The 25,056-nt window shown below is 40.2% G+C and overlaps 1 protein-coding gene across 1 annotated transcript in view; it reads left to right on the forward strand.

Annotated features, from left to right (window-relative positions):
* The window catches only part of kcnh2b (potassium voltage-gated channel, subfamily H (eag-related), member 2b), a 232,811-nt gene that overhangs the window by 26,242 nt on the left and 181,513 nt on the right, over nt 1-25,056 (forward strand). Inside the window, 1 exon segment of the mRNA XM_034126727.1 lies at nt 5,983-6,213. Within this exon segment, the coding sequence (XP_033982618.1) occupies nt 5,983-6,213 (231 nt within the window).

Raw genomic sequence — 25,056 nt, forward strand, 5'->3', positions numbered from 1 at the left:
TAGAAGGAGACCTTGTATCCATTACTTGGTGATTTTTAATGTTTGTGATAAATTAAATAATAACGGGTTGAGAAAAAGGTCCTACTACTTAAGCAAAAAAATACTTTAAATCAGTCTACAAAAACATTGTCACAATGCTGAAAGCAGGGCTAGGTGTCCCAGTAGGGCCTGGCTCATTTCGTGGCATCTGCAGGCAGTGGCAAGTACTTCCAGTAGGGCCTGGCTCATTTCGTGGCATCTGCAGGCAGTGGCAAGTACTTCCGGCATCTGCCACAGATGCCACTACTCTGTGGCATCTGCTGCTGCTGAACGGGAGTTGCCACAAGATGCCAGAGTAAGGCCCAATCCCAATCCCAAACCACTCCCTCGACCCTACCCCTCCGTGACGGAGTGAACTCCGTCTGTAGCCACACTCGCAGCTCAACGAGGCTCCCTCCTGTCAGATGGAGGGAGTAAATACAGCGGCAAGCTTTGGGACAAACTCCCCTCTCTCCGGCAGAAACAGGAAATGCCGTAACTGTATGTAACAACGGTTTCAAATCAGCATCTCTTAGACAAAAAATGTAAATTAAGAACTCAAATAAAACTCCAAACATCTTTCATTGTGTTACTTTTTTGTAAAGCTCTTTTAGTTTTAAACCTGATGTTTATAAGCTTCTTAGTTTTTGCAACAGTCTGTAAATATACACAACTTTATAATAAAATGCACACATTTACCTTTTTCTAGACTAAACACAGGTATGATCCTAAATTAAAAAAATATGAGGTTATCATGAGGTTGTTAACATCGCAATTTATCAGTGGATGTTTGCTGGAACTACTTGTAAACAGCGTGTTTCCTGACGGACACACACAGCGTGACTCCGGTCAGGTAGAGACCATGGATGTATAATAAGAACTGGATACAGCGTGGGAGGCGGGGCCTCATTCATTCCTATGAGAGTTGCTCATTCGCGCATGATGATAAAATGGCCCAACTTTTGAGAGAGCGAAACGTCACAGATTACCCGGCATGCCTGAGAAGTACCCGTATGTGCGCTCATAGCGCATGCGCAACTTTAACCATGCCCCCCAAAATGCTCGTTCACATCAAGCACGTCAATTTGCGTACACGTAACAGCACCGCACGTTCATGACAGCATGGTAATGGTTTGTTATTATGATAGATTTGATATTAACGAGGCGGCAGTTAGCAGCTAGCGGTTAGCTAGTAATTATGCTAATTTACACATCAATCGTTATGTACTTTTATATTACGCTGTAACAGGATCTAGTGATATCCAAGCAACAGAGCTTCATTTAGCATGACAGAATTATTGCACTGTATATATATATATATGTATATATATATACAGTGCAATAAGCTTCTTAGTGCAATAAGAAGCTACAGGGACGTTAATCTACGTCGGTAATATTAACTTTATTTAATACAACATTTACGGTACAAGATTTAATCATACAGCCCATGTAGTATAATATTTTACAAATGATGAATTACAGCAAACATGTGCAATATATCCATTATTACAGCTCCGTGGGCTGGCAGTAAGGCGATATGGGTCCGTTCTTATTGTACATCCATGGGTAAAGATAAACGCATGTACTCGTGCTGAACACGTAACATGAACGTGCCGGGCGGCGCGGTCCCGTGGGTTAGATGCGCGTTCATAATGCAGAGGGAAATAACTCTCAGAATAACGTTATTAGCACATTTTTACAACTTGAGGAACGAATGTTTTTAATAAGGGCTATACAAGTGTTCATACTGGGTAGTTTATTTAGTTTAAAAAAAATTATCCAACGATTTACAGACCACTCTTTCCCCATGTAAGTCAATGGGAAAAAGTGTTTACGGGCCTGGCAACCAAAAGGAAGTGTAGTACCGCCGTTTGGCCAGCACGAATATTGTCATCTGAGTCCGGCGCACTTCCTGGGGGCTTGGTAGAGACCAGTCTCAAGTCAGCACCGATGCAGACTCGCTGTTTGAGGGCTTGATAGCCCACTCCCCCTCCACACCTCTCCACACTCGTTGGTTTGGAACAGCACTTAATGTGGCGGACCCTCCGCGCGAACGCGCAAACGGAGGGGTAGTGTGTAGGGGTAGGGTGTAGGGCGTGGTTTGGGATTGGGCCTAAGAGAAGGTTTACGGTAGCTGCCACTCGCTTTCCGTGGCAAATGCTGCTGTTTAAACCCGTATTTATCGTGTAGATTAGAATGTCGCTGTTTAGGCATGACTTTATCGAACTGATCTGTACACAGGACTGATGTGCGATCTCTATTTTTCAAAAAGATTATAAATGATAATTTCTATTCAATTTTACTTGGAGAACGTGGTTTGCTAAAAATAAACAAGCGTGCTATATTTATGATAGTCGGCTACTAAAAATATATTGTAATAAAAAAGAAATATTGGCGAGTGAGTGTTGCAACGCAAGCCCTTGGCAATTGTCGCTTCTGGAGGGGAGTTTCCACTGCTTGCTACGATAAACCAGGTGTATTATTACTAGTAAAGACAAATAATTAACAAATCTGTATTGACACAGCAACGTGTACACTGGTGTTATTAGACTTGGCTACAGACTTAGGGCAGCTGTAACTGATTGCAGTTGCCATTGCTAGTGAGATGCTAAGGTTTATACTTTATAAATGAGGCAAAGGACAGTTATATTTGATTGTACACATGTATAAATGTGTTATTTTAAATGTAGGCATACTTAATTATTTTATTTTTTCGTTGTTAATAAACAGATTAATTTCATTCTATCTGTTTTGTTGTTTAATATTTTAATTCTGATTAAACATTTTTATTTAAATGCTTCAGATGATTCTTATTTGATATTTATATCAGTGAATCTAAACAAACCATGTTATTCTGTTTAGACAATCATGACAGTAGGCTATAGTAAAAAAGCAAGACACAATTCATGTTTTTTTATCCAACCCTTTTATTGTGTTTCGAAACTGGTGAACAATTTGTAATGCTTGACTGTAACTAGTGCTTGGCAGAACGTTTTCTTTCTTTGGTCAAATGCAAAGGTGAAGAGCTCGTATGGTGAGTCATCCTCATCAGTCTCCCCTTGCCAGCTTTGCAGTGCTTGCAGGGTTTCAGCTTTAGAAACTGCATTTAAAATTACGAAATAATAGCAAGCAAGTAGTGGCATCTGTGGCAGATGCCGGAAGTACCTGCCACAGATGCCACGGAGTAATGGCATCTGCAAATACGGGTTTAAACAGCAGCATTTGCCACGGAAGGCGAGTGGCAGCTACCGTAAACCTTCTCTAACACCGGCATCTAGTGGCAATTTCCGTTCAGCAGCGGCAGATGCCTCGGCAAAACCAAGTAGTGGCATCTGCCGCAGATGCCTCGGCAAGTAGTGGCATCTGTGGCAGATGCCGGAAGTACCTGCCACTGCCTGCAAATGCCAAGGCACATGCAACGGCGAGTAGTGGCAACACTCACTGTTAGCCCTGTGTTCTAGTATGATAAATAAAATAACATTGTACCTTGAAAATCAATGCATTCTAATAGCTGGTACATTTGACCCGTTGGCGGTTTTAGGTAGGCTATACAGCGACCCCTGGCAGTTCTAGTGTTAAGTAAAAGTAGAAGTAGCCTACCTAAATGTAGGAATACTCTGTTACAAGTAAAGGTCCTGTATTAAAATGTTACTCAAGTAAAAGCGCAAAAGTATTAGCATAAACATATACTTAAAGTACATATTACATGTTTTCATTATAATTAGTGATCATTAAAGTGTTATCAAAGCTGGTAAAGGTGCAGCTAGTTTTAATGACTTTGTATACTGTAGGGTAGCTTGTGAATTTACTCCAGGAGTAACTAAAGTCTGATTTAAGACTTGATTATATTTCTCATCATTAATCAGAATCTGGCAAGTAGGCTATTTCTAAATCACAAGTACAGTACTTGAGTATGTAGCCTACTTAGGCCCCGCTCACACGGGACCGTTTGCGTTTATGCACAGTATGCATATTCAAAAAAGTCTTCCGTTCACATGCATTCGTTTCATTTAACGTGTCTGTTCAAACGAGACCGCTGGAAACGCTGTAGTACATATGCCGGGACAGTAAGTGGCGCTGCAACTTCCGCCACAAAATACACCAAAAGCAGTGAAGAAGACTCCGCAGCAGCCCCGCAGCAATGTTGCCATGGCTACCCTTCTGTTTACGCCCCGCCGTGGATTTAGCAACATGTAGTTCATGTAATTCTCCATGTCCACTTGTTGCTGATGGTTGTGGTAGAGGAGCTGTATATTTTTGCACTAATATCTGTAGCATGGTCAGTAGCAGTAGCACTAGCAGTAGCTACTGACAGGAGGAGGAGCATGTCTCCGTGGAGAGGACTCGCTCAGAGAGATATTCTCTACAAACACCGGGTGAGATCCTCCTTTGTCAATATAATGGATCAATGCATGAAATCTGACTCTGTTTATTTTGTTTAAGGAGTATATTGGGCGTTAACAATTCTGGTTTGCCTTTTATAATATTATTTCATTCAAGAACCCCTTGTGCGTTTAATTAACACAGCCATGCTACAGCAGTGAGCAGGAGAGGTGGGGAAAGGTGGGGCTATCGTTATTTTTTCAGGAAATATTCGTATAGAGGTGATTACACGGACTCGGTTGACCCCCCAGAGCGTTTCGTTTGCAAATCTATCCACCTTGGGACCCGTTATCGTTTGTGGGGTCAGTTTCTATCGGCCTCGTGTAAATAATAGGGCTATACGCACGCGAAACTATGCAGATACAAGCAGTTTTCTGCTCGTGTAAACGGCGCCTTAGTTAGCCTATTTCCCACCTCTGGTCAACAATGATAGATCACAATAAGTTGTCTTTATTTACTTATAATATATAGAGTATTATCATAAAAATAGCACGTTTATTTATTTTAACAAACCACGTTCTCCAAGTAAAATCTAATAGAAATGATAATGTTTAATCTTTTTGAAAAATAGAGATCGTACCATCAGTCCTGTACAGATCATCAGTCCTGTGTACAGATCAGTTCGATAAAGTCATGCCTAAACAGTGACATTTTACACAATAAATACGGGTTTAAACAGCAGCATTTGCCACGGAAGGCGAGTGGCAGCTACCGTAAACCTTCTCTTACTCTGGCGTCTTGTGGCAACTCCCGTTCAGCAGCAGCAGATGCATCGGCACGTAGTGGCATCTGTGGCATATGCCAGAAGTACTTGCCACAGATGCCACGGAGTAGTGGCCTCTGTGGCAGATGCTGAAAGTACTTGCCACTGCCTGCAGATGCCACAAAATGCGCTTGCTGTCTCTCTAAATTCCTTGTGAAAAGTTGACTTTTTTGAGGTACAGGACAGCGACAAAACTACAAAGAATATCTTATAGAATAAAATGCTATTAGAATTACCTACAGTACATTTAGAAACTTAAACACTGTCTGCAGTACATTTCAACATACATACAAAATGTAACTGCATTATAACTACTTTCTCACACTACTTCTACTTTTTCTCACAAAAGTACATTTTGCATAGGCAAGTAGTAGAGTATAGTATTAGCACTTTTACTTCCCTTAAGGTTCCAAAAACGTCCTCCACAACTGTTGAAATTTGTACATGACTAAAATAATAATAACTATAAACGACATATAGTTCTGGTGTCGAAAATTAAGGCAGCAGCGTTAAATGGACTAGTGGACTGTTTTCATACATCACTAATACTCACTGTCAAATGTGCGCTCACTCATATTCACTCCCTCTATCTGCCAAAATACGTGCCAATCTAACACACACAACTTACGCACACAATTATTTATTTAAGGAGTTTGTTGTAACAGTTTTTCTGTGTACTTTTAGTACACAGAAAAACTGTCCCAATGCTATGCCCCATGTGCCGCTAACATTACTCTGGTGGAAACCCCACATATCATTGATTAGATATTGGTGTTGTTGCTTCTTTAAAAACTGAACTTCTCTCATTCTGTCCACAGGTCGCAAGTTCGTCATCGCCAATGCAAGAGTGGAGAACTGCGCCATCATCTTCTGCAATGATGGCTTTTGCCACATGTGTGGTTACTCGCGTGCTGAGATCATGCAAAAGCCATGCACGTGTAACTTCCTGTATGGACCTGACACCAAGAGATTGGCCATCGCACAGATGGCACAAGCCCTGCTGGGATCGGAGGAAAGGAAAGTGGAGATCAACCTTTACCGCAAAGACGGTAGGAATAAAGCTAAAGCTTTTGAGAGGTGTTTGTGTGGATGTAGTAGAGGATATGTGGATCTGTGTTTCGCCTGTTGAATATGGAGATGGTCCTTTTGTGTGTGGAGATGGCACCGTGCCAGTTAATGTTTGGAAAGAACATTGGCTTAACATAAACGTTAGAGGTGACAGTGATGTAATCATAGAAATGGCGATGGACTGAGTGTACCAAAGTAGGGGGTCACTGTTTCCACTGCAAAGTACGTGTATGCTTGACTAAACTCAATTTTTGTGACATCATCTTAAATGCCACACTCACTGAATCCGAAACGTTTGCTTAAGGCAAGCAGATATAGAGCTCGTAGAGCTTAGTGGAAATATGGTATTTGACACTTAAACAATATGGAGTATATGCCATGCAAGTTGCTGTGTTTGTGTGAGTTTGTATGTATTGGGATGGAACAAGAAGTCCTTGTTTGGTAATTTACCAAATGTGTAGGTGTTTGAATAGTTTTGACACTATGTACTTGTTTGTCAGTTGGCGAGAGTATCTGTTTTTTGTGTGTGTACACCCACATGCTCATGTTTATGTCTGAGCTGTTATGTGTGAGTGACATGTTTGCTGTTTACTAATGAGTCCATGTATTTTGTCTGTCTTGACATTTCTACTGCCAGATTTCTTGTTTTGATGAGCATGGCACTGCAGAAAATGCATTATAGTTCATTTTGTCTGTTTCCAGATGGTATTCATAGAAAAAGACTAATCTTTACTTTTGCATAGATTACAGCTGATTTGTCGAAAACATTTTTTAATCATATCTGTACACACTATGGCAGTTTTGTAATACTTTAACTGCAAACACAGCTGTGGTTTTGTAATATTTTAGTAAAACATTAGCAATCTTCACAGACCTGACCCAAATTAACCCATGGTAGGATGTACGAAAAGGACAGTAAATTGGGGAAACCCGTAGAGAATCCTCTCAAATGGCAATAGTATACACACATGCCAACTCGACCAGGTAACGATGGCTTTCATGGTTATAAAGAGTTGCCATGGTGATAAGGTCATGTCTCCCTGAGTTAGGTCCAAAGCATCTGCTGGACTTTTTTGACCTGTATATAGACACCAGAGCAGCAGGAGAAGGGAAGGGACAGAGAAAGACGGAGATAGTAGGGAAAAAAACAAAATACGGCCAAAAGAATACGAAGAAAACATACATATCATGTATTTTGTTTTTGCTATGTTTGCAAAATGTAATTTTCTTAAATGCTTTATGTGAGGGACTGCGGATGGAAATTAGCTCAAAGCTAAATCTGGCACTGTTACGCTTGACACATTTGAATGTTTTAAGTGTTCATTACTGTGCATTGTCCCTGCCAAATAAACGATTAAATGAAATGAAAAAAAACACAACTCTGTAAAGTGAAGAAAAACCTATAGTAGAGAGTTGAGAGTAACAAAGTCAGAGAATGTGAGAGGGATATAATTGTCATCATCAGAAAGTTTGTTTCTCACATAATCTAAAGGCAGTGTTGGTTGTGAGAGAAGTAAAAGAGATTTGGGGAAACGTAGAGATAGAGCCAGCTGTCTCCCCTCCAGTGATTCTTCAGAAGAGTGCTTTGTCAATTCAATCGGTCCCTCAGCACCTCACTTTCACTTTCCAGTGTTTAGACAGGCGATATGGAGACATACACACCAGCTATTATAAATGCAGAAGTACCTTGTAAAAAGCTACCTACCTTTATATATAATACAGAGGTGTTGTCATTTCGATCCATGCTTACCAAAGTCAACTAGCTCAAAACACATAGTTGGAGGCGACAATATTTTATGCTGCAATGGTATTGTGCCAGTGCGTGCTGGTGGCTCTAAGTCAGCTGTGCAGAAATAATTATAACCAGCTAGAGACCATCCTGTGATGCGATCATTCCTGCTGCGATGCCAATAGTAGAAACAAAACAGACATGCTTTTTGTTGCACGTCAAGTGTTTGTTTTGCTGCCAGTCTCTTCTCCTCAGGCACAACATAGTGTGTGTTCAAAACCCTGTTGTCAGTAAAAAAAAGAAAGGAAAGGAGAGAACAGAAACTACTGCAACGATGAATAACAGCAAAAGCAATAAAGACTTCTACTCTTTTCAAGTGTCCCACTGTCAGAAGCTCCTTACTTACATTGAAGAGTTTTGTGTTACAGCAAGGAGAGAATAATAATATGGTGTTTGTGGAGGCTTGTCTTTCTGAGTGCCTTCTAGTCTTAGACATACTAGACTTCATCGACTACTAACGAATGTCCCTGAAAATCCTCCAGCAATGTGTTTTGTACATACTGACAAAATGGAGTACTCTTTAAGCAAAGATTATAAATATTAAACAGCTGTATGTCATGAGTGAAACGAGTGTTAAAAGTTGTTATCTGCTGCGGCAATAGGACTGGTCTCAGTTTAGAGATCAGAGTACATCATATAAACACCCAAGGAATATCTTTCTCTGTGAATTGGAAGTTGTGTTTGTCATGTTGCCATGGTTTTTGTAAAGTGCCCTAATCATGTCGTTATAGTGACCAATAGACACTCTGATAATGTAATGGATATATGTCCCCCTCCTCTGGAAACATCTCCTTTCAGCTCTTTTTTTAGGTGTAGTGCATCAAACTCACAAGCTAACATATAGTTATGTCACAATTAAAGATTGTAAATAAATATAACAATATTCCAAGTATTATTTGTTATCTGTGTGTGGGGGCAGATGTTACCCCAACTTTTTCAGTTCTAGTCACACACACTCAAACACAAAAAGACACAAACACAGAGTCTTAGGTAACCCCAGCAGGCCACCTCCAAGCCATCAGAGAGCTGTTGATCAAGCGCCACAGACGCGCCTCATCCATAATGCATACAGAGAGGAAACACTATGCCAACTTCTCTTGTCCCCTTTGCCTCCTTCCACCCCTGCCTCACTCCTTCCTCCTCTTTCAAATGCAAAAAGGGGAAGAGAAAGAATAGCCTTTGCCTTGATCTAGAAAACCTCCAAATGCGATAAGTGTGCTTCTTGCTTGAAAATGTTGGATTTTGTAGCCTCAACACATACATACATACATATAGAGCAGTGGTTCTCAACTGGTCAGGCCTCGGGACCCACTTTTTACTTTGTCAATAAATCGCGACCCACCATTTTCAACCACTGAAATCTATTCAACAAAAAATCGTGCTGTAATATATATGCTTTTCAGCATACAATATTAATTAAAGTGAAGTACAGTGCATATATCCCTTATATCCATTCACAGAACCAAAGTACAGTATGCTTTAAAAAAGGTTTAATGAGATGAAGGAATCAACGCTGAACTGTATAACATAAAAAGGCACACATGCTGAAAACCCAACCCCAGAAGGGGGGGTCTGGGGGGATTCTCCCCCAGGAGATTTTTTGAAATACTAACATATAAACTACGCATTCTGGTACACTCTGAGAAGAAAATAAATAAATCTATTACTACCCGACATATTAATAATATTTTATGCCATTGTTTGTTTTTCACTTTGTTCTGACAGCTGAACCTGCTGCTCCTCACAGAGAGAAGAGTAAAGAGGAGAGAGTCTGTGTGACTTACTTTAAAGGGGACATATCATGCTATATTTGAACAATATATTGTAGGGCCATACCTATATAAAGTATATAAATATAGTTTTTTTTTCAAAATACCAAACAGATCCTGCATTTTAGCCATGCCTCATTTCGCTCTATTTGCTCTTTCCAGCCCTGTTTTTGCAGGGGGCTGATTCTGTGAGCTGCAGCTGACCACGCCCCCCTGCAGGAGAGGGGAGCGTGCTTTGAGATCAGCTGCTGGGCTGTCAGAAGAGGGGGAGAAAAAGAGATCTCCGTCCTCTGTGTTTTATTCTTATATATGATTATATAGAGCAGGGGTGGGCAATTATTTTTTACAAGGGGCCACTTCAGAAACTCGAGCTGTGTTGGGGGGCCGAATCAAAAATAAGTTGAACTTAATTCTGCTCAATATACCAATACTGAAAAGATGTTTTACAGTATGTTAAAGATAAGAAATGAATCAGCTTTATACAAAAAGAAATGAGTGCTTTTAATTTTTGTTTTTCAGTTAATTTGACTTGTTCAGTGAGAAAAATCCAGTCTGTCTTGGGCTTGAACAAGTGCACGGAAATCTGGTTCAATGTCTGAGGTGGATATGCGAAGGACAGCTGAGAGGTGATCATCAGTGATAGAGGATCTGTATCTGGATTTGTTGAACTTCATCACTGAGAATGTCTGTTCACATATGTAGGTAGATCCAAAGAGGACCATCATCTTCTGAGCACGTCTCCTGATGTGTGGAAAGTTCTCCTCTTTCAGGGAAGAGTAAAACTCAGGCAGTGAGACTGACCTAAAGTGCTCTGACAGAAGTGTGTCAGACTGCAGGTCAATGAGCTGAACATCACTGGGTGCATCATCCACATGGCATGTAAATGGGGAAAAGATCATGTTCATTTCATTCTCAACTGTTTTGAAGTCTTTAAATCGCCTTGAAAACTCACCATGCAGTGCTTCTAACATGGATGAGTACCTCTGGAGGTGATCAGCTGATGGTGTGGCTTCCTTCAGTGTTGGCAAGTGCGTGAGAATGTTGTCCTCCATTTGGCTTGAGAGAAGCTGCAGCTTTCTCATGAAAGCCTTCACTGCACTGTACATGTCATGCACAAAAAGGCCCTTGCCTTGCAGTTTGACATTTAGTTCACTCATTAGTGCAGTCACATCTACAGCAAAACCAAGGTCTGCCATCCAGTCTGCATCTGAAAGCTGTGGGATGTCGTTTCCTTTCTTCACACAGAAGTCTTGAATCTCTTCTCTCAGGTCCCATACTCTTTTCAGCACTTTGCCCAGGCTGAGCCACCTGACAGCTGCATGGTAGGGTATGTCACGATGTTCAGTCTCACTTTCCTCCAAAAGTGCAACAAACTGTCTGTGATTCAATGCTCTTGCCCTGATGAAGTTAACTATTTTAGTTACAACATCAACAACATGGTTAATTTTTAACACTGACTTACACAACACTTCCTGATGTATAATACAATGCAAAAATACCTATTTCTGCTCAGGGTTAATTTCTGTCACTTTATCCTGCATTCTCTTCAATAGTCCAAAATTTTTCCCTGTCAGATTTGGACAACCATCCGTTGTCACGCCTGCCAGCCTGTCCCATTTCAGTCCCAACTTTTCCACACATGCATTTACCTCCGTGAACAAATCACTCCCTGTTGTTGTACCTTTCATTGACTGCATGGCTGCCAGCTCCTCCGTGATTTTGAAGTCTGTAGTTATCCCACGTAGGAAGATGAGTAGCTGGGCAGTGTCACGTACATCGCAGCTCTCATCCAAAGCCAAGGAAAAAAAGTCAAAGTTGACCGCTCTGTTCTGCAGCTGAAGCTCCAGATTTCCCGCGATGTCCTCAATCCTCCTCGTAACAGTGCGTCGGGAGAGCGGCACTTTCTCAAATGCCTCCTTTTTCTCCGGGCATATTAGTGTCCAACAAACACTCCTTAATGAACTCTTCGTCCGAAAACGGTTAACTTTTAAGACATAACTCGTCTTGACAGCTGCATCTCTGGATGTGGAATGTTTTGTGAAAATGTGTTGTTGGCTTTGCAGCTTAGCTAGCAAAGCATCCGACCCCTTTGCCCACTCTTCCTCAGACAGGTTCTTGTATTTATCTGCGTGTTTGGTAGCATAGTGGCGACTCAAATTGTACTCCTTGAACACAGGGGTCTGCGCACCACAAACTAAACACACAGCTTTACCTTTCACTTCTGTAAATAAATACTTAGCGGTCCATGTCTTGTTGAAAACGCGGCATTCAGTATCGATCTTTCTTTTTTTGCCCTTAGCGGACATTTCGAGGACTAGCCGGCCAGCATCACTCGTAGCTGTTACGACATGCGCGTTTACGTAAATAAATAAAAAAAACAGCAGCTTCCTTTTCAAAATAAAAGCAACACAGTTAGAAAAGTATTTACGCCATGCAAGCAATACAGCTGTGTTGCTTTTATTTTGAAAAGGTTGCTGTTTTTTTTCATTATGTTATAATTTATGATCAACCTCACACGGGCCGGCCAAGGCCGGCCAACGGGCCGGATGTGGCCCGCGGGCCGTAAAATGCCCACCCCTGATATAGAGTCATTATTCATTTGTTTTAAAGCTCAATAAATAACAAAGAAGACCTTTGACCGGCACTTTTCTAATTTTGTCCGGAAGATTGAAACTTTAACGGACATGTTGACCGGCGAAAAAAAATCTAACTGAAACTCTGCCGCACGGTCCCCTCGTTCCTTGGAAGAGGCGGAGAGGTGGGTGTTTGTCATCTGCTGGTGGACTACCGGAGAGAATTACAGTGCTTGCCTCGACGGGGAGGGATTGCATTGAATTACAGCAGCAGGAGGCGCAAACGCTTGCCTCGGGGAGGGAGAAAAAGAGCCACAGCGGAGAATAAACAGAAGGGCAACCATGGCAACCATGCAAGGGAAGTCATCTTCGCTGCTTTTGTGGCAGACTACAGCAACACTTACAGGCCTGGCATATGTACTACAGCGTCTCCAGCGCTTTCGAGCGGCAATGGCCAGCCGTGGCCCAACCCCACATTCCCCTGATAGGTGGAGAGTTGGCCATATAGGCGGAGCACCACTTTTGTGACGTAGAAAATAATTCAAATCTGGATCAGTCTGTATCAGATCCGTTGCAGCACCGTTTTTAGAGATTTGGGTATGGAGGAAAAGAGAGAGGGTTGTGTTTTCTGACACTTGGTGAGTTCCCTGGAACACCGGGGACTAGGGCTGTGCGATTATGGCAAAAATCATAATCACGATTATTTTGGTCAATAATTGATATCACGATTATTAAATACGATTATTCATTGACTTTGAAAACATCCATTTATTGAACTTTAAAACAAATACAAATAATAATTTGAACAGTATCTTTTTAACTGTTTATTACCCTGAACGTATAATTCAACTGAAAAACCAATCCATGGAGGACCTTTACTCCCAGCGGCTCAGGAAGAAATCACTACGGATTATCAAAGACCCCCATCACCCCAGCCACAAACTGTTCTTTCTGTTGCCGTCTGGCAGACGTTACCGCAGCATCCGGGCAAGGACAAGAAGATTCGGAGACAGTTTCTTCCCGCGGGCAGTGAGACTGTTAAACAATTGAACTGTTGAAACAACATCAAACATTCAACTGCTACTCAGTAGTATGTATCTAATACCTAATATATATATATCATTCCAATAACTTGTATATAGACTCATATTGCACTATTCCACATCATAACTTTATTTCATTTTTATAACTATTATTATTTTTGTATTGCTCTTGCTCTTATTGTTATTATGTTATGTTATTATGTTGCATTGTTGGAGAAGCCTGTGACATAAGATTTTCAACTGCATAATTACTCTGTAGCTATGTCAGATTGACAATAAAGAACCTTGAACCTTGAACCTTGAACCAATACAAAAAATAAATTAAATGATACATTTATATTTACATTTAAATAAATAATATCAAAATAATAAATACCAATAAACAAGATCAACAAATATTTTGGAGCGCACTTCAACAAGCTACTAAACATATGTAAATATGATAAATACAAATAAATTAAGACTAAAATAAATTAGATCAAATATGTTGCAGTGCACGGTCACAACCAAGCAAAGCAAAATAATCGTTTTTTACGATTATGTTGTTTTCGTAATTGTGGCAGGCCAAAATCGTAATTGCGATTTAAAATACGATTAATTGCACAGCCCTACCGGGGACACATATTCATGTATAAAAGACGTACAAAAGTGCATTTTGCATGATAGGTCCCCTTTAAATCGTGGGTAAGGGTAGATAGCTCCCATTGTTCTGTGACCTGTCAATCATCAAACCAGGGGTCATATTTCATTATGTGTTCATTTTTATCTGAAGTTGTACCATGGATGTATAAAGAATAGTTCTACCGCAAAGTTATTCTCCGTGGGGACTTCCGGCAACAATCTTGATTCTGATTGGCCAGAAGACTCAAAAACATCAGCAAAGATGTTTTTATTGAGAAGGCAAGGCAAGGCAAGGCAAGTTTATTTATATAGCACCTTTCAACACAAGGTAATTCAAAGTGCTTTACAAAAATGGAAGACATTTTAAAAATGGCATTTAAAATCAGTCATTAAAAAGGAAAGATAATAAAATAAACATTAAAAGAAAAAATACATGGATAAAAGTTAAAAGTTACAGTGCAGTTTAAGATGTGAATAGTTCAATTAAAAGCAGCGGCAAAAAGAAAAGTCTTCAGCCTGGATTTAAAAGTAGTAAGAGTTGCAGCGGACCTGCAGGTTTCTGGGAGTTTGTTCCAGATATTCGGAGCATAATAACTGAATGCTGCTTTACCATGTTTAGTTCTGACTCTGGGGACAGAAAGCTGACCAGTCCCTGAAGACCTGAGGGTTCTGGATGGTTCATAATTTAGCAGTAGGTCAGACATGTATTTTGGGCCTAAACCATTCAAAGCTTTATAAACCAGCAACAATATTTTGAAATCTATTCTTTGACACACAGGAAGCCAGTGTAAAGACTTCAGAACAGGAGTGATGTGATCCACTTTCTTAGTGTTAGTGAGGACTCGAGCAGCGGCGTTCTGAATTAGCTGCAGCTTTCTAATAGATTTTTTAGTGAGGCCTGTAAAGACACCATTGCAGTAGTCGAGTCTACTGAAGATAAAAGCATGGACAAGTTTTTCCAAATCCTGCTGTGACATTAGTCCTTTAATCCTAGATATGTTCTTTAGGTGATAGTAGGCTGATTTAGTAACTGTTTTAATGTGACTGTTGAAACTCAGGTCAGAGTCCATGACTACACCTAGATTTCTGGCTTTATCTGTTGTTTTGAACATTGCAGACTGAAGCTCAGCGCTAACTTTTATACGTTCTGCCTTGGCTCCAAAAACCATTACCTCAGTTTTATCTTTGTTTAATTGGAGAAAGTTCTGACACATCCAGTCATTGATTTGTTCAATGCACTTACTCAGTGTTTGAATTGGAGCATAATCTCCTGGTGAAATTGTTACGTAAATTTGTGTGTCATCCGCATAGCTATGGTAACTTATTTTGTTGTTTTTCATTATCTGAGCCAGTGGTAGCATGTAGATGTTAAAGAGAAGAGGCCCCAAGATGGAGCCTTGAGGTACCCCACATGTCATATTTGTCAACTCAGATGTGTATTTACCTATAGAAATAAAGTTTTTTCTGTCCTTTAAGTAGGACTCAAACCAATTTAGAACTGTTGCCGAAAGTCCCACCCAGTTTTCTAGTCGGTCTAGTAATATGTTGTGGTCAACAGTGTCAAATGCAGCACTGAGATCTAATAATACTAACACTGAAGTCCTGCCACTGTCTGTGTTTAAGTGGATGTCATTGAAGACCTTTACAAGAGCAGTCTCAGTGCTGTGGTTTGGACGAAATCCTGACTGGAACACATCCAAACAGTTATTTAAATGCAAGAAGTTACTCAACTGTTGAAATACTACTTTTTCAATGATTTTACCTAGAAATGGCAGGTTTGATATTGGCCTGTAATTGTTCATTACTGAGGCATCTAGATTATTCTTTTTTAAGAGCGGTTTAATGACTGCAGTTTTCAGGGCCTCTGGAAAAATACCAGAAGATGATCACTACGTGACAGAAGTTTTCAAGACCGTTTATGGTCTCCGGTACTACCAGTCCAACTCCTACTGCATGCACAGCGTTAGAAAATCGGACCTTCAAAATAAAAGTTTGACTTTTTTCCCAAATTTTCTTTTTTCAATTTTTTTTTTCTTCACTCACACATCCGCGACCCAAAAGTGGGTCGCGACCCACCAGTAGAGAACCACTGATATAGAACACACACACACACACACACACACACACACACACACACACACACACACACACACACACACACACACACACACACACACACACACACACACACACACACACACACACACACACACACACTATATGTGCACACACAGGCTACATCTGAGCCCATTTATCTAGTGCCAAGGTTAGGCATGAGCCGTCACAAAGATGGATCTCTCCTCTCACACTCAATTGTGCGAATCCAATTGCTCAGCAGCTTAATCAGTCATGCTCACCAGATAACTGCGATAGGAAACATACACTTAGCATGAAGACGTTTTGGTATAGAATGACCTAGTCTTTGATTCTACTTAATAGCAGAATGTCACACATATTTGGTTTTCCTACAGCCTTTGGTTGAGGGAAATATGATGTGATTAGAGGAAGTTTAATAGGGGAATCAAGAGCAAAGGTGGCTTTTTTTTTGTTACAAACATGTATCTTTTTAACAGTACATTTTCAGCATTTTTGGTATTTTCTCGTGACATCCTTTGATGGAGCTATACTTTACTAGAGAAGTGTGGTATGTCGACAATGAAAGAGACATTGCGTGAAATAGATTTTCTACATTTCCTTACCGAAACTTGACTCGAGTACAGATGAGTATGTTCAAAAGGAAGTGGAAAAAATCACAATGCTAGACAATAGCCTTTGATGTTTTACTTGTTGTAGACAATCTAATACTGATACTGATGTGCAAGGATTATAAATCATTTCACCAGCTTTAATGTTTGGCAGACTGCCAGACAAAGGTCAGGATCAACAGATGGATCCTTTAAGCCAAAATGCCACAATAAAGACGTTAAAATAAGCCTACTTTCTAATTGTCAGGAAATCATGCACAATCAGCTGTTATGCCTTTTCATTACAGGAAGCAAGGTGCACTCTAAAAACCCATACTCATTTCCTATGTGGTAATTGCCATCTAACCCTTGTTTGAAAGGGGCTATGTAATTGTGTTGATAAACCCGGGAGGAGAGTTTCAACCTAATTTGAAGTAGATGATGATTAGATCACAGTGACAAAGTTTCACTCCCAACCCCGTACTAGAGCTTCATCACGAGAGCAAGGATACATTTAAATGAGTCAGAATGGTAACACAGATATATAAATATATAAAAACAACCCACATCTATACAATTTGTACATATTAATGCACAGTAGTTACAGATGAATATATTTGTGAGACTTCTTTTTTTGTTTGGCTTAAATCAGAGGTTTTACTTTTAACATTTCAAGAGGTGTTGTGTCATAAAATATCCCTTTAAGCCCTTAAATTCAATTATAGACCATCTTGTAAAAATGTACCTGTTGCATAGGCATAACAACACAAACAAGTTGTAGTTTTCTGCTACCTGAAAGTCTGAAGGAAAAGTCTGGAAAATCTCCTCCCCATTATAAGACATTAGCATCATTGTTTCCAATGTACCCAATGCCTGTGCCTGATAACACCCGCAGGCATTATAAAATCCCTCTCGAGTGTGTGTGTGGGTCTTGAGGACAAGCATGTGTCTATCAGAGAATATGAGTGTCCTAACAGCATTGTGCTGTGATAATGCCATGAGCCCAGAGGAGCAGGCTGTCCTGTGCGACAGGGGGGACTCTTGATTGCCTAGCAGCGGTAGCTAAGCAAAGCACTTAGAGACCTGCAGCTCTCTGGAGAGGTTAGCACTAGACGCCAATGACTGCCGTGGATGATCCCGCCTCCAGTTAAGAGCATATAATGCGAACACACAAACACAACTAATGCTGTCCGCTGTCGCCCACACAACAACAAGTTCCATTAGAGTTTTAAACTAAAGGGAGATGCATCCATTTTCAAATCAGATGGGAGCTTTTTTTGTTTCAGCACAAATGAACAAGTTAATGACATGAACCTGCACTTTGGGACATGGTGTAACAGGATAGAGGACAGGGGAGATAAGAAGTTTAATTCAGAGAACAGCATCAACAGTACATAATATGCACTTTCAATACAAGTTCTGGTCTGGGGACTGTGTGGTAAGTAACAGAATAAGATCACAAAACACCACATCAAGGAGCATCATGATCAAACGACAAAACACTTCAATTCTCTTTTTTTGGAGTTTGTGTAATGAGCTCACAGTGTTGGTATGTGTGTATCTATGTAAATACGGCATTTGCCTCCTTTTTTTGATGAGACCAGAATAATGAATCATGACACAGTGTGAGTGCGATATCGCTACATTTTGTCTGCCTCATTACTCACCCAATGTGCTGTACTAGATGGTCCTGCACACTCTCGTAGAAACATACAAACATCCTTATACACATAGTGTAGGGCCAAAGACTCTATAATCACAGCCCCATCCAAATCAATGTGTGCATTTAGAATTACACATGTGATCTAATGCTTCATGGTTGTGTGTGTGTTTCTTGGAGTGCAATAGTAGTAAGTATATTTTCCGAATAAACAGCAGTGACCTTACTCAATTTAGGCTGAGGAACCACATTTTATTCAGTTCAAGCAGTCAATTTAATCATGCTTTTGGAAGTTGCTTAGTTAGATGTACTGGTAATATCTTTGTGATGGGAATCAGCCGAAACAAATCTCTCACTCAGTGTGGAGCTTCAGCTTATAAATTCAACAATGTTCTGGTCGCAAGCTGGGCATTTAGATAATTCCTTATTTTGTGGACCCAGGCATGCCCCAGGCCCTTTATTGATATGTTTGGATACTGTGGAGTGAATAGCCATTGGTGTGCTTTAATTGAGTATTAACGAATCACAGCAATCACTTCCTATTCCCCGTTGTTACAATGATTAGTTATTCACTCAAGTCTGACTCAAACCAGAGCTGTGATATGAGAAATCTTGACAAGCTGACCACAAGACAAGCAAGACTGAGTAGTGTTAATATAAAGTCAAGTAAACCATAGTATGTTTCACAGTGTGTTTGTTGCATATGAATAAACACTGAGCAGTGTACCAAACACATCATGTTATGTGTTCTCCTTAAATACCTGCAAGAGGAATTCAAACTTAGTCCCTAGAAAGCATTTGATGATGGATGCAAATACATTTTATATCTTAAATGCTGACTTGCTTTGGTCTTATATTTCACATGCACATTTTAAAGCTTCAAGGATACCTTTTGCAGTTGGAGGCTTTCAAGTAGCTTTGTATCTGTGCAAGCTCTCTAAATTATTATCCTACAAATAGTTATCTCAAAATGTGTGGACGGTTTTAGTCCATTACCCCAGACTCTTATATTCCCTCTTGCATTTCTCTCTCTGTGTTACGCTGTCATACTCACTCTCTATTTGATTTGTCTGCAAACCTACATCCCATCAGCATGCAGATTGCCATCAACTTCCCTCTTTATAACTTTGTGTGTCTCACAAATGGAAACAGTTACTTTGACTTGTTTTGTGGCTTTGTGCCAATTTAGAAGTTTTTTCCTGTGTAGGATTTTTCCATGTAAGGTTACGGTACAAATGTTGGAACACTTGAACGCCTCTAGTTAAGTATTTGTAGATACAAATGCGTATCCAGTGTACACAGTGGTCTTCCTTGGGTGTGTGTTTTCATTAATATGTTTATGTGTGTGTGTTTGTGTGTTTGTGTGTATGTTGCATGTTGCTCCTACAATTAGAAAACATTAATCTTGATGGCATATTGATTTACCAAGGAGGGAGAGCTATAGACACTGCAGCTCAGGTCATTACCTCGATGTTCAATTAGTCAACAACCAGCAAAGAGACATACAGTACATACAGCTGGAAATGTAAACCACATGAAGACACTTGTACCCTCACATGTAACTGCAAAAAAAGCTCTTTTTCTATACTTTGTGTGTCAGATCAGTAAGAGACAAATGACAAATATAAATTCTCATTCTCAAATGAGGTTTTAAAATTCATGCTACGTTAAACTATTTAAAATAAGTGAGCAATATAATTATTAGGGCTTATAATTATGATCTTCTTGAGAGTAGGAATGTCTGCTGGATTACCCTGGTCTCGAGTTTTGAACTGTTCCTCAAACATATCCATGTTCAACTCCTCTAAGGCTGCACGAGGACGATAACGGAAACGCACCGAAATCGTTATCAAAAAAGTCTTCCGTCCACACGCAATAGGCACCAGAAACGTGTCCGTCCACACGAGACAGCTCGAACCGCTGGAGACGCTGTAGTACATATGCCGGGCCTGTAAGTGGCGCTGTACTTCTGCCACAAAATATGGTTGCCCTTCTGTTTATATTATATACTGCATTGTCTTGTTCATGTTTCTTATGCTGGTGTTATCTATTGTGTATCTTGTTTTGTGTGTGTTTGTACGGCGACCTTGAGAGCATTGAAAGGTGCCTATATAAAATAAATGAATTATTATTATTATTATTATTATTATTATTCTCCGTGCTGGATTTAGCAGCAGAGTTGGGGTTTCGTCTACAAAATTAGAAAAGTGCCGGTCAAAGGTCTTCTTTGTTATTTATTGAGCTTTAAAACAAATGAATAACGACTCTATATAATAATATCAGAATAATACACGGAGGACGGAGCCTCTCTTTTCCTCCCCCTCTCCTGACAGCCCATCAGTATCCATGGTCTCATGCAGCTGGCTGATCCAGTAATGAGTTACCCGACAGTAAAAATAAACATATTTATAACTAGTTTAGGTAGTTTGAGAGGTAATTAAAATAGCTAAGGGTGATGATCTAACTTGAAGTGTGTGTTTTGTTCCGCTCATCGCTCCATCACAGCGGGCGGAGCCGCAGGTTATCATGCAGAGCTGCGTGTCTCCTCTCCTGTCCGATTAGACTTCTATCACGTTTATGTCCATATCGATCAAATCTAGCTGGAAGCTCCTGCTGGGTGCACTGTCCTGCGAGATACCGGGACCTGGCTCGAAACCCTGGGGCTATTGCGTCATCATTAGCAGGAAATTATCGTTATAGGGACTAATCACGGAGCCGTTTGGCACCCCAGAGCGTTTCGTCCGCAGATCTACCCACCTTGGGACCCGTTATCGTTATCGTTTTCTGCGCTTCCATGTCGGCCTCGTGTGGCCGAACCGTCTATCTGATAGAGAACTGTAGCAGATACGACCGTTATCGTCCTCGTGTGGCTGCAGCCTAAGACTTGCTCTCCATCCAGCTCGTTGAAGACCTGTCACCTCGTTTGGTTTTAAGGCCTGCCAGTTGCAACCAATGAGTGATACTTGGGCCGTGAGCCTTTTTCCAAAAAAAATGCAATACAGGTTTTGGCGTAGAGCAAGCTGAGGTCTATAAATGTTTGCTCATTTTTTATATATTTATGCTCGTCTCGATATAAACCCAATGGAAGCAACTTTTTACCTGCAGTTTGCATGTCACCTTGTGGGGCTCGTCCCTTACACACTCAGAAAGATCCCACACTTTGGATTTCCTGCCAGACAAAATTAACTTAAAGACCAGCACAGCTCTGAATGAAGTGTGAGGTTATTTCCGGCTGATGCGTCAAAGCACACGCAGCAAAAATATGGAGTTTCTTTTTCTTTCTTTTTTTCCCTTCGACAAATAGTCTAATGAAAAATATGTCGACTAAGACTTTTTTAGCCAACTAACGTTTAGTCTACTATTTGGATGCAGCCATAATATTGATTTGTAATGCAGCCCCATAAATGTTATGTAATATGTTGTAGTGTAGTATTTTTCCGTTGTCTTGATGTCAAATGAAACTGTCCAGATCCGAACAACTTATATTTCATACAGTGCATTTTGGCTGCCTTTATCTAACTTCCATGTCTCTCTTCCTTTCTCCCTTCCTTCTTCTACTGTTTTCTATTCAAGCTTTGTCTAGACATGACTGGGCTACAGGGTGCTGCTGTGTGTCATCTGTACGGAGGTTCAAAGCAACTCTTCTCACACTTTAATTATTCTGTTTCTTGCCACACCAGGCTAATCTGAATATTCAGATTGCATGTGTACATTATGTAAATGTTCCCTCTCTAAATTCAGTGTCTGTGTGTGTGTCTGTGGTCGGTATGTGTGTGTCAGTGAATAAGAAAACGAGAAGGAGGCTGTTGTGGAAAGTCTCAGTGGAAAGTGTGTTTATGTATGTGGAAACCTCCACTGTAATATGAATAGGGGTATCCTGTCCACTTGGGCCTATGCCTCACTGCGCTCTCTCTCTCTTTCTCTCACTCGCTCTCTCTCAATTTGACAAAGGGGATCCTTTTCCTAACTGGACTAAAATCCAGATCTCATTCTGACATTCACATGCAAAATGGAAAGATATTCTACAAACTCTGCTCTCTGGCCCTGAATAAAAAGAAGCTAAGTGAGAGCAAGGACACAGTGTGGAAACAGACGCTTAACATTCCAGAAGAAACAAGAAAAAAAATGCAGGAAAGTAGCAACTCTTGATCTTTATTGTAGGTCAGGCAAAAATGTCGATATATAAAAGCAGGAAAACAAAGTGAAAAGTGTAACAGGACAGGAGCTCACAAAAATGTTTGTATAAAAGCAATAGTGAGTGTAGATTTGAGATTTCACTGTCTTATGAAGAACATGGATGAGTTTTTAACCCGTGGATGTTTGCCACAGCTGTGTGCTCTGTGGTGGAGGGAGGACTAGGTTTTAATTCAGTTTTTATGTGAAAAGGTGTCTTAAAAAATCTAAAATCAAAGCTCTCCCTAATGTCTAACTGAACAGACATATTGTGTGTTGAAAATAAAGGTGTTTTAAAAAAATCTCTCTAACTCACCAAACCTTACACATAAAAAGTGTTTTAAAAGTTCTGTCTATATTTAGATCCAAATCTTTTCTCTTCTCCTTTTCTAAGGATTGTTAAATTAGGGGATATAAAATTGCAAAATTACACTTTTTTAACTTGCAAAATCATCATCAATCAGTTCAATGTCTGCTCTTATCTCACCCTATTTCTATGGTTTTAGTTTAGCCAGTGGCACCTATCCATTCCTAAAACAATTGGCTTCACCCGTTGAATACGTAACACTGTATAATGACTGGTTGTAATGAGACTGCATACAATGACCTGTCTCTAGTAAACTGCTTCAGGCTTTGCTTTAGCAACTGTTCCATAAAATCTGAGCAGATTTATCGGTCCTGCCATGGTGGCAGCTGGACTCACCTAACACAGCACTTATGAAGACTGATAGACACACAGAGCCCTTTTTTAAAGACAGTAATAAGGCAAATAGGTAGAGTGAGTCCATTATTATAGCTTTATTACTTCATTTGCCTGCATGGCACCCGTCCATCAGGGCCTGTCAATCAACCACCAGTCACAGAACCTGAGTATCCTTCAGATGTGTTTCATTCTCCTCCACATTGCAAACACTCAAAAAGCCTGACTGTGTTGCTACCGCCTCTCTAGTAAATGGCATCGGGACACGATACGAATGCCAGGTAGAGTAATATGTAATTGAGGGGAAAAGAGGGTCTTTTAAATAGGATATGTTAATGTTATGTTATGTGTGGTTTCTGGTGTGTCCTTGGTCATATCAAGGGTGTGCGTTATTTCATTTTTTATGCGCAAAGAGACACTTTTGTTTGCACTTATGTTTTCTGTGTGCAAATACAGCTTTCTGGAGGTTCTTTGAGTGTTTAGAGAAGAAAAAGGTCCTTTAGCACTGCACTATATCAGAGATGTTTCACCGATCAGTGATCTTCTGCTGAGGAAGTGGCTTGGTGTGTATGTGTGTGGCTAAACAAATGCTTATCCAGACATTTTGACTGCATGCCTACATCTCTACGTCATTGTTTATTTGAGACTCCCTTGATTAGTGTGTATGTGCGTCGTGGCCAAACAACTGGCTGACACAAAGCAGAGATCTGACTCACAGGCCAAGGATTCCCCTCTGCCTCTCTTCCTCTATTTTTCTGTCTCTATTGCATTGTCAACCTCATGGTTACACAAACACTCAAAAGGGGGTTGTACATACTCGGCTCTGTGTCTGCAGACCTTCTTTGCTCATACTTTGCTGTGTAGCTTCTCTCTTAAAGGGTTGAAATAGCTTATCAGCAATAGCCTATGTATTGATTAATCTAACCAAAGATTAAAGAACGGATTATCTTTGTTACGAAATAGACTGAGTGACCTTACAGTATAAGTACTGCATTCAGATTGTGCCGGCTTTGTAGTTTTTCAGTCTCTAAAAGGTTTTGAAGATCTATTTGGGCATTTCTACAAAAGCCCCAAAAAACGTATAAGTTTAATAATTCTATATAATTCATTCAAATCAGAAAATAATAAATATATTGGAAAGTAGCTACTGTCTCAAATCTAAATAAAAAAATGTTTTTGTCTTGCACTCAGTATCCTTACAATATATAGAATACTTATATCTATATCTTATATTTGTCTTATTATACTGCAGATAATATCTGTACATTTTTGTTTATGACATAATGAACTGTCATTATCTTCTATATTTCCTTGGTTCTGCAATAGCAACAAGAAGAGCCCCTGCTGCTTAGAGAGTACCAGACAATACAGCTCATATGTGAAACAGCATGGCTTGACTAACCTGCCTGTCCCCATGGCTTTTACTCTAAGTGTAAAATCGAAAGTCTCATAAAAGTAGCATTCATCTGCAGCACTTCATTTATCACTCGCCATTATTCTTCATATTGAATTCTAACGCATTAAAGATTCTCTCTCTCTCGCGCTCTCTTCCGTTGTGTCACTGGAGAGCCCTAATGTTGTTTGTTGCTACATAGAGTACATGTCCATTAGTATTTTTGGCCTGGCTTATTTGCTGGCATATTAGTTTAATTTTAATTAAAATTACTGCAGACCATCATTCCCCAGCGGTACAGCCTTAGGAAATAGCTGAAACATTATCTTGGCACTGTTACTTATTCCCTCTTTCTTTTTAGTCCAGCCCCATCAGAACAGTGCCTAGCCTGGTTTCCCCTCATCACTCTCTCACTCTCT

This window comes from Trematomus bernacchii, unplaced genomic scaffold (genome assembly GCF_902827165.1).
Source record: "Trematomus bernacchii unplaced genomic scaffold, fTreBer1.1, whole genome shotgun sequence".
Taxonomy (NCBI): Eukaryota; Metazoa; Chordata; class Actinopteri; order Perciformes; family Nototheniidae; genus Trematomus; species Trematomus bernacchii.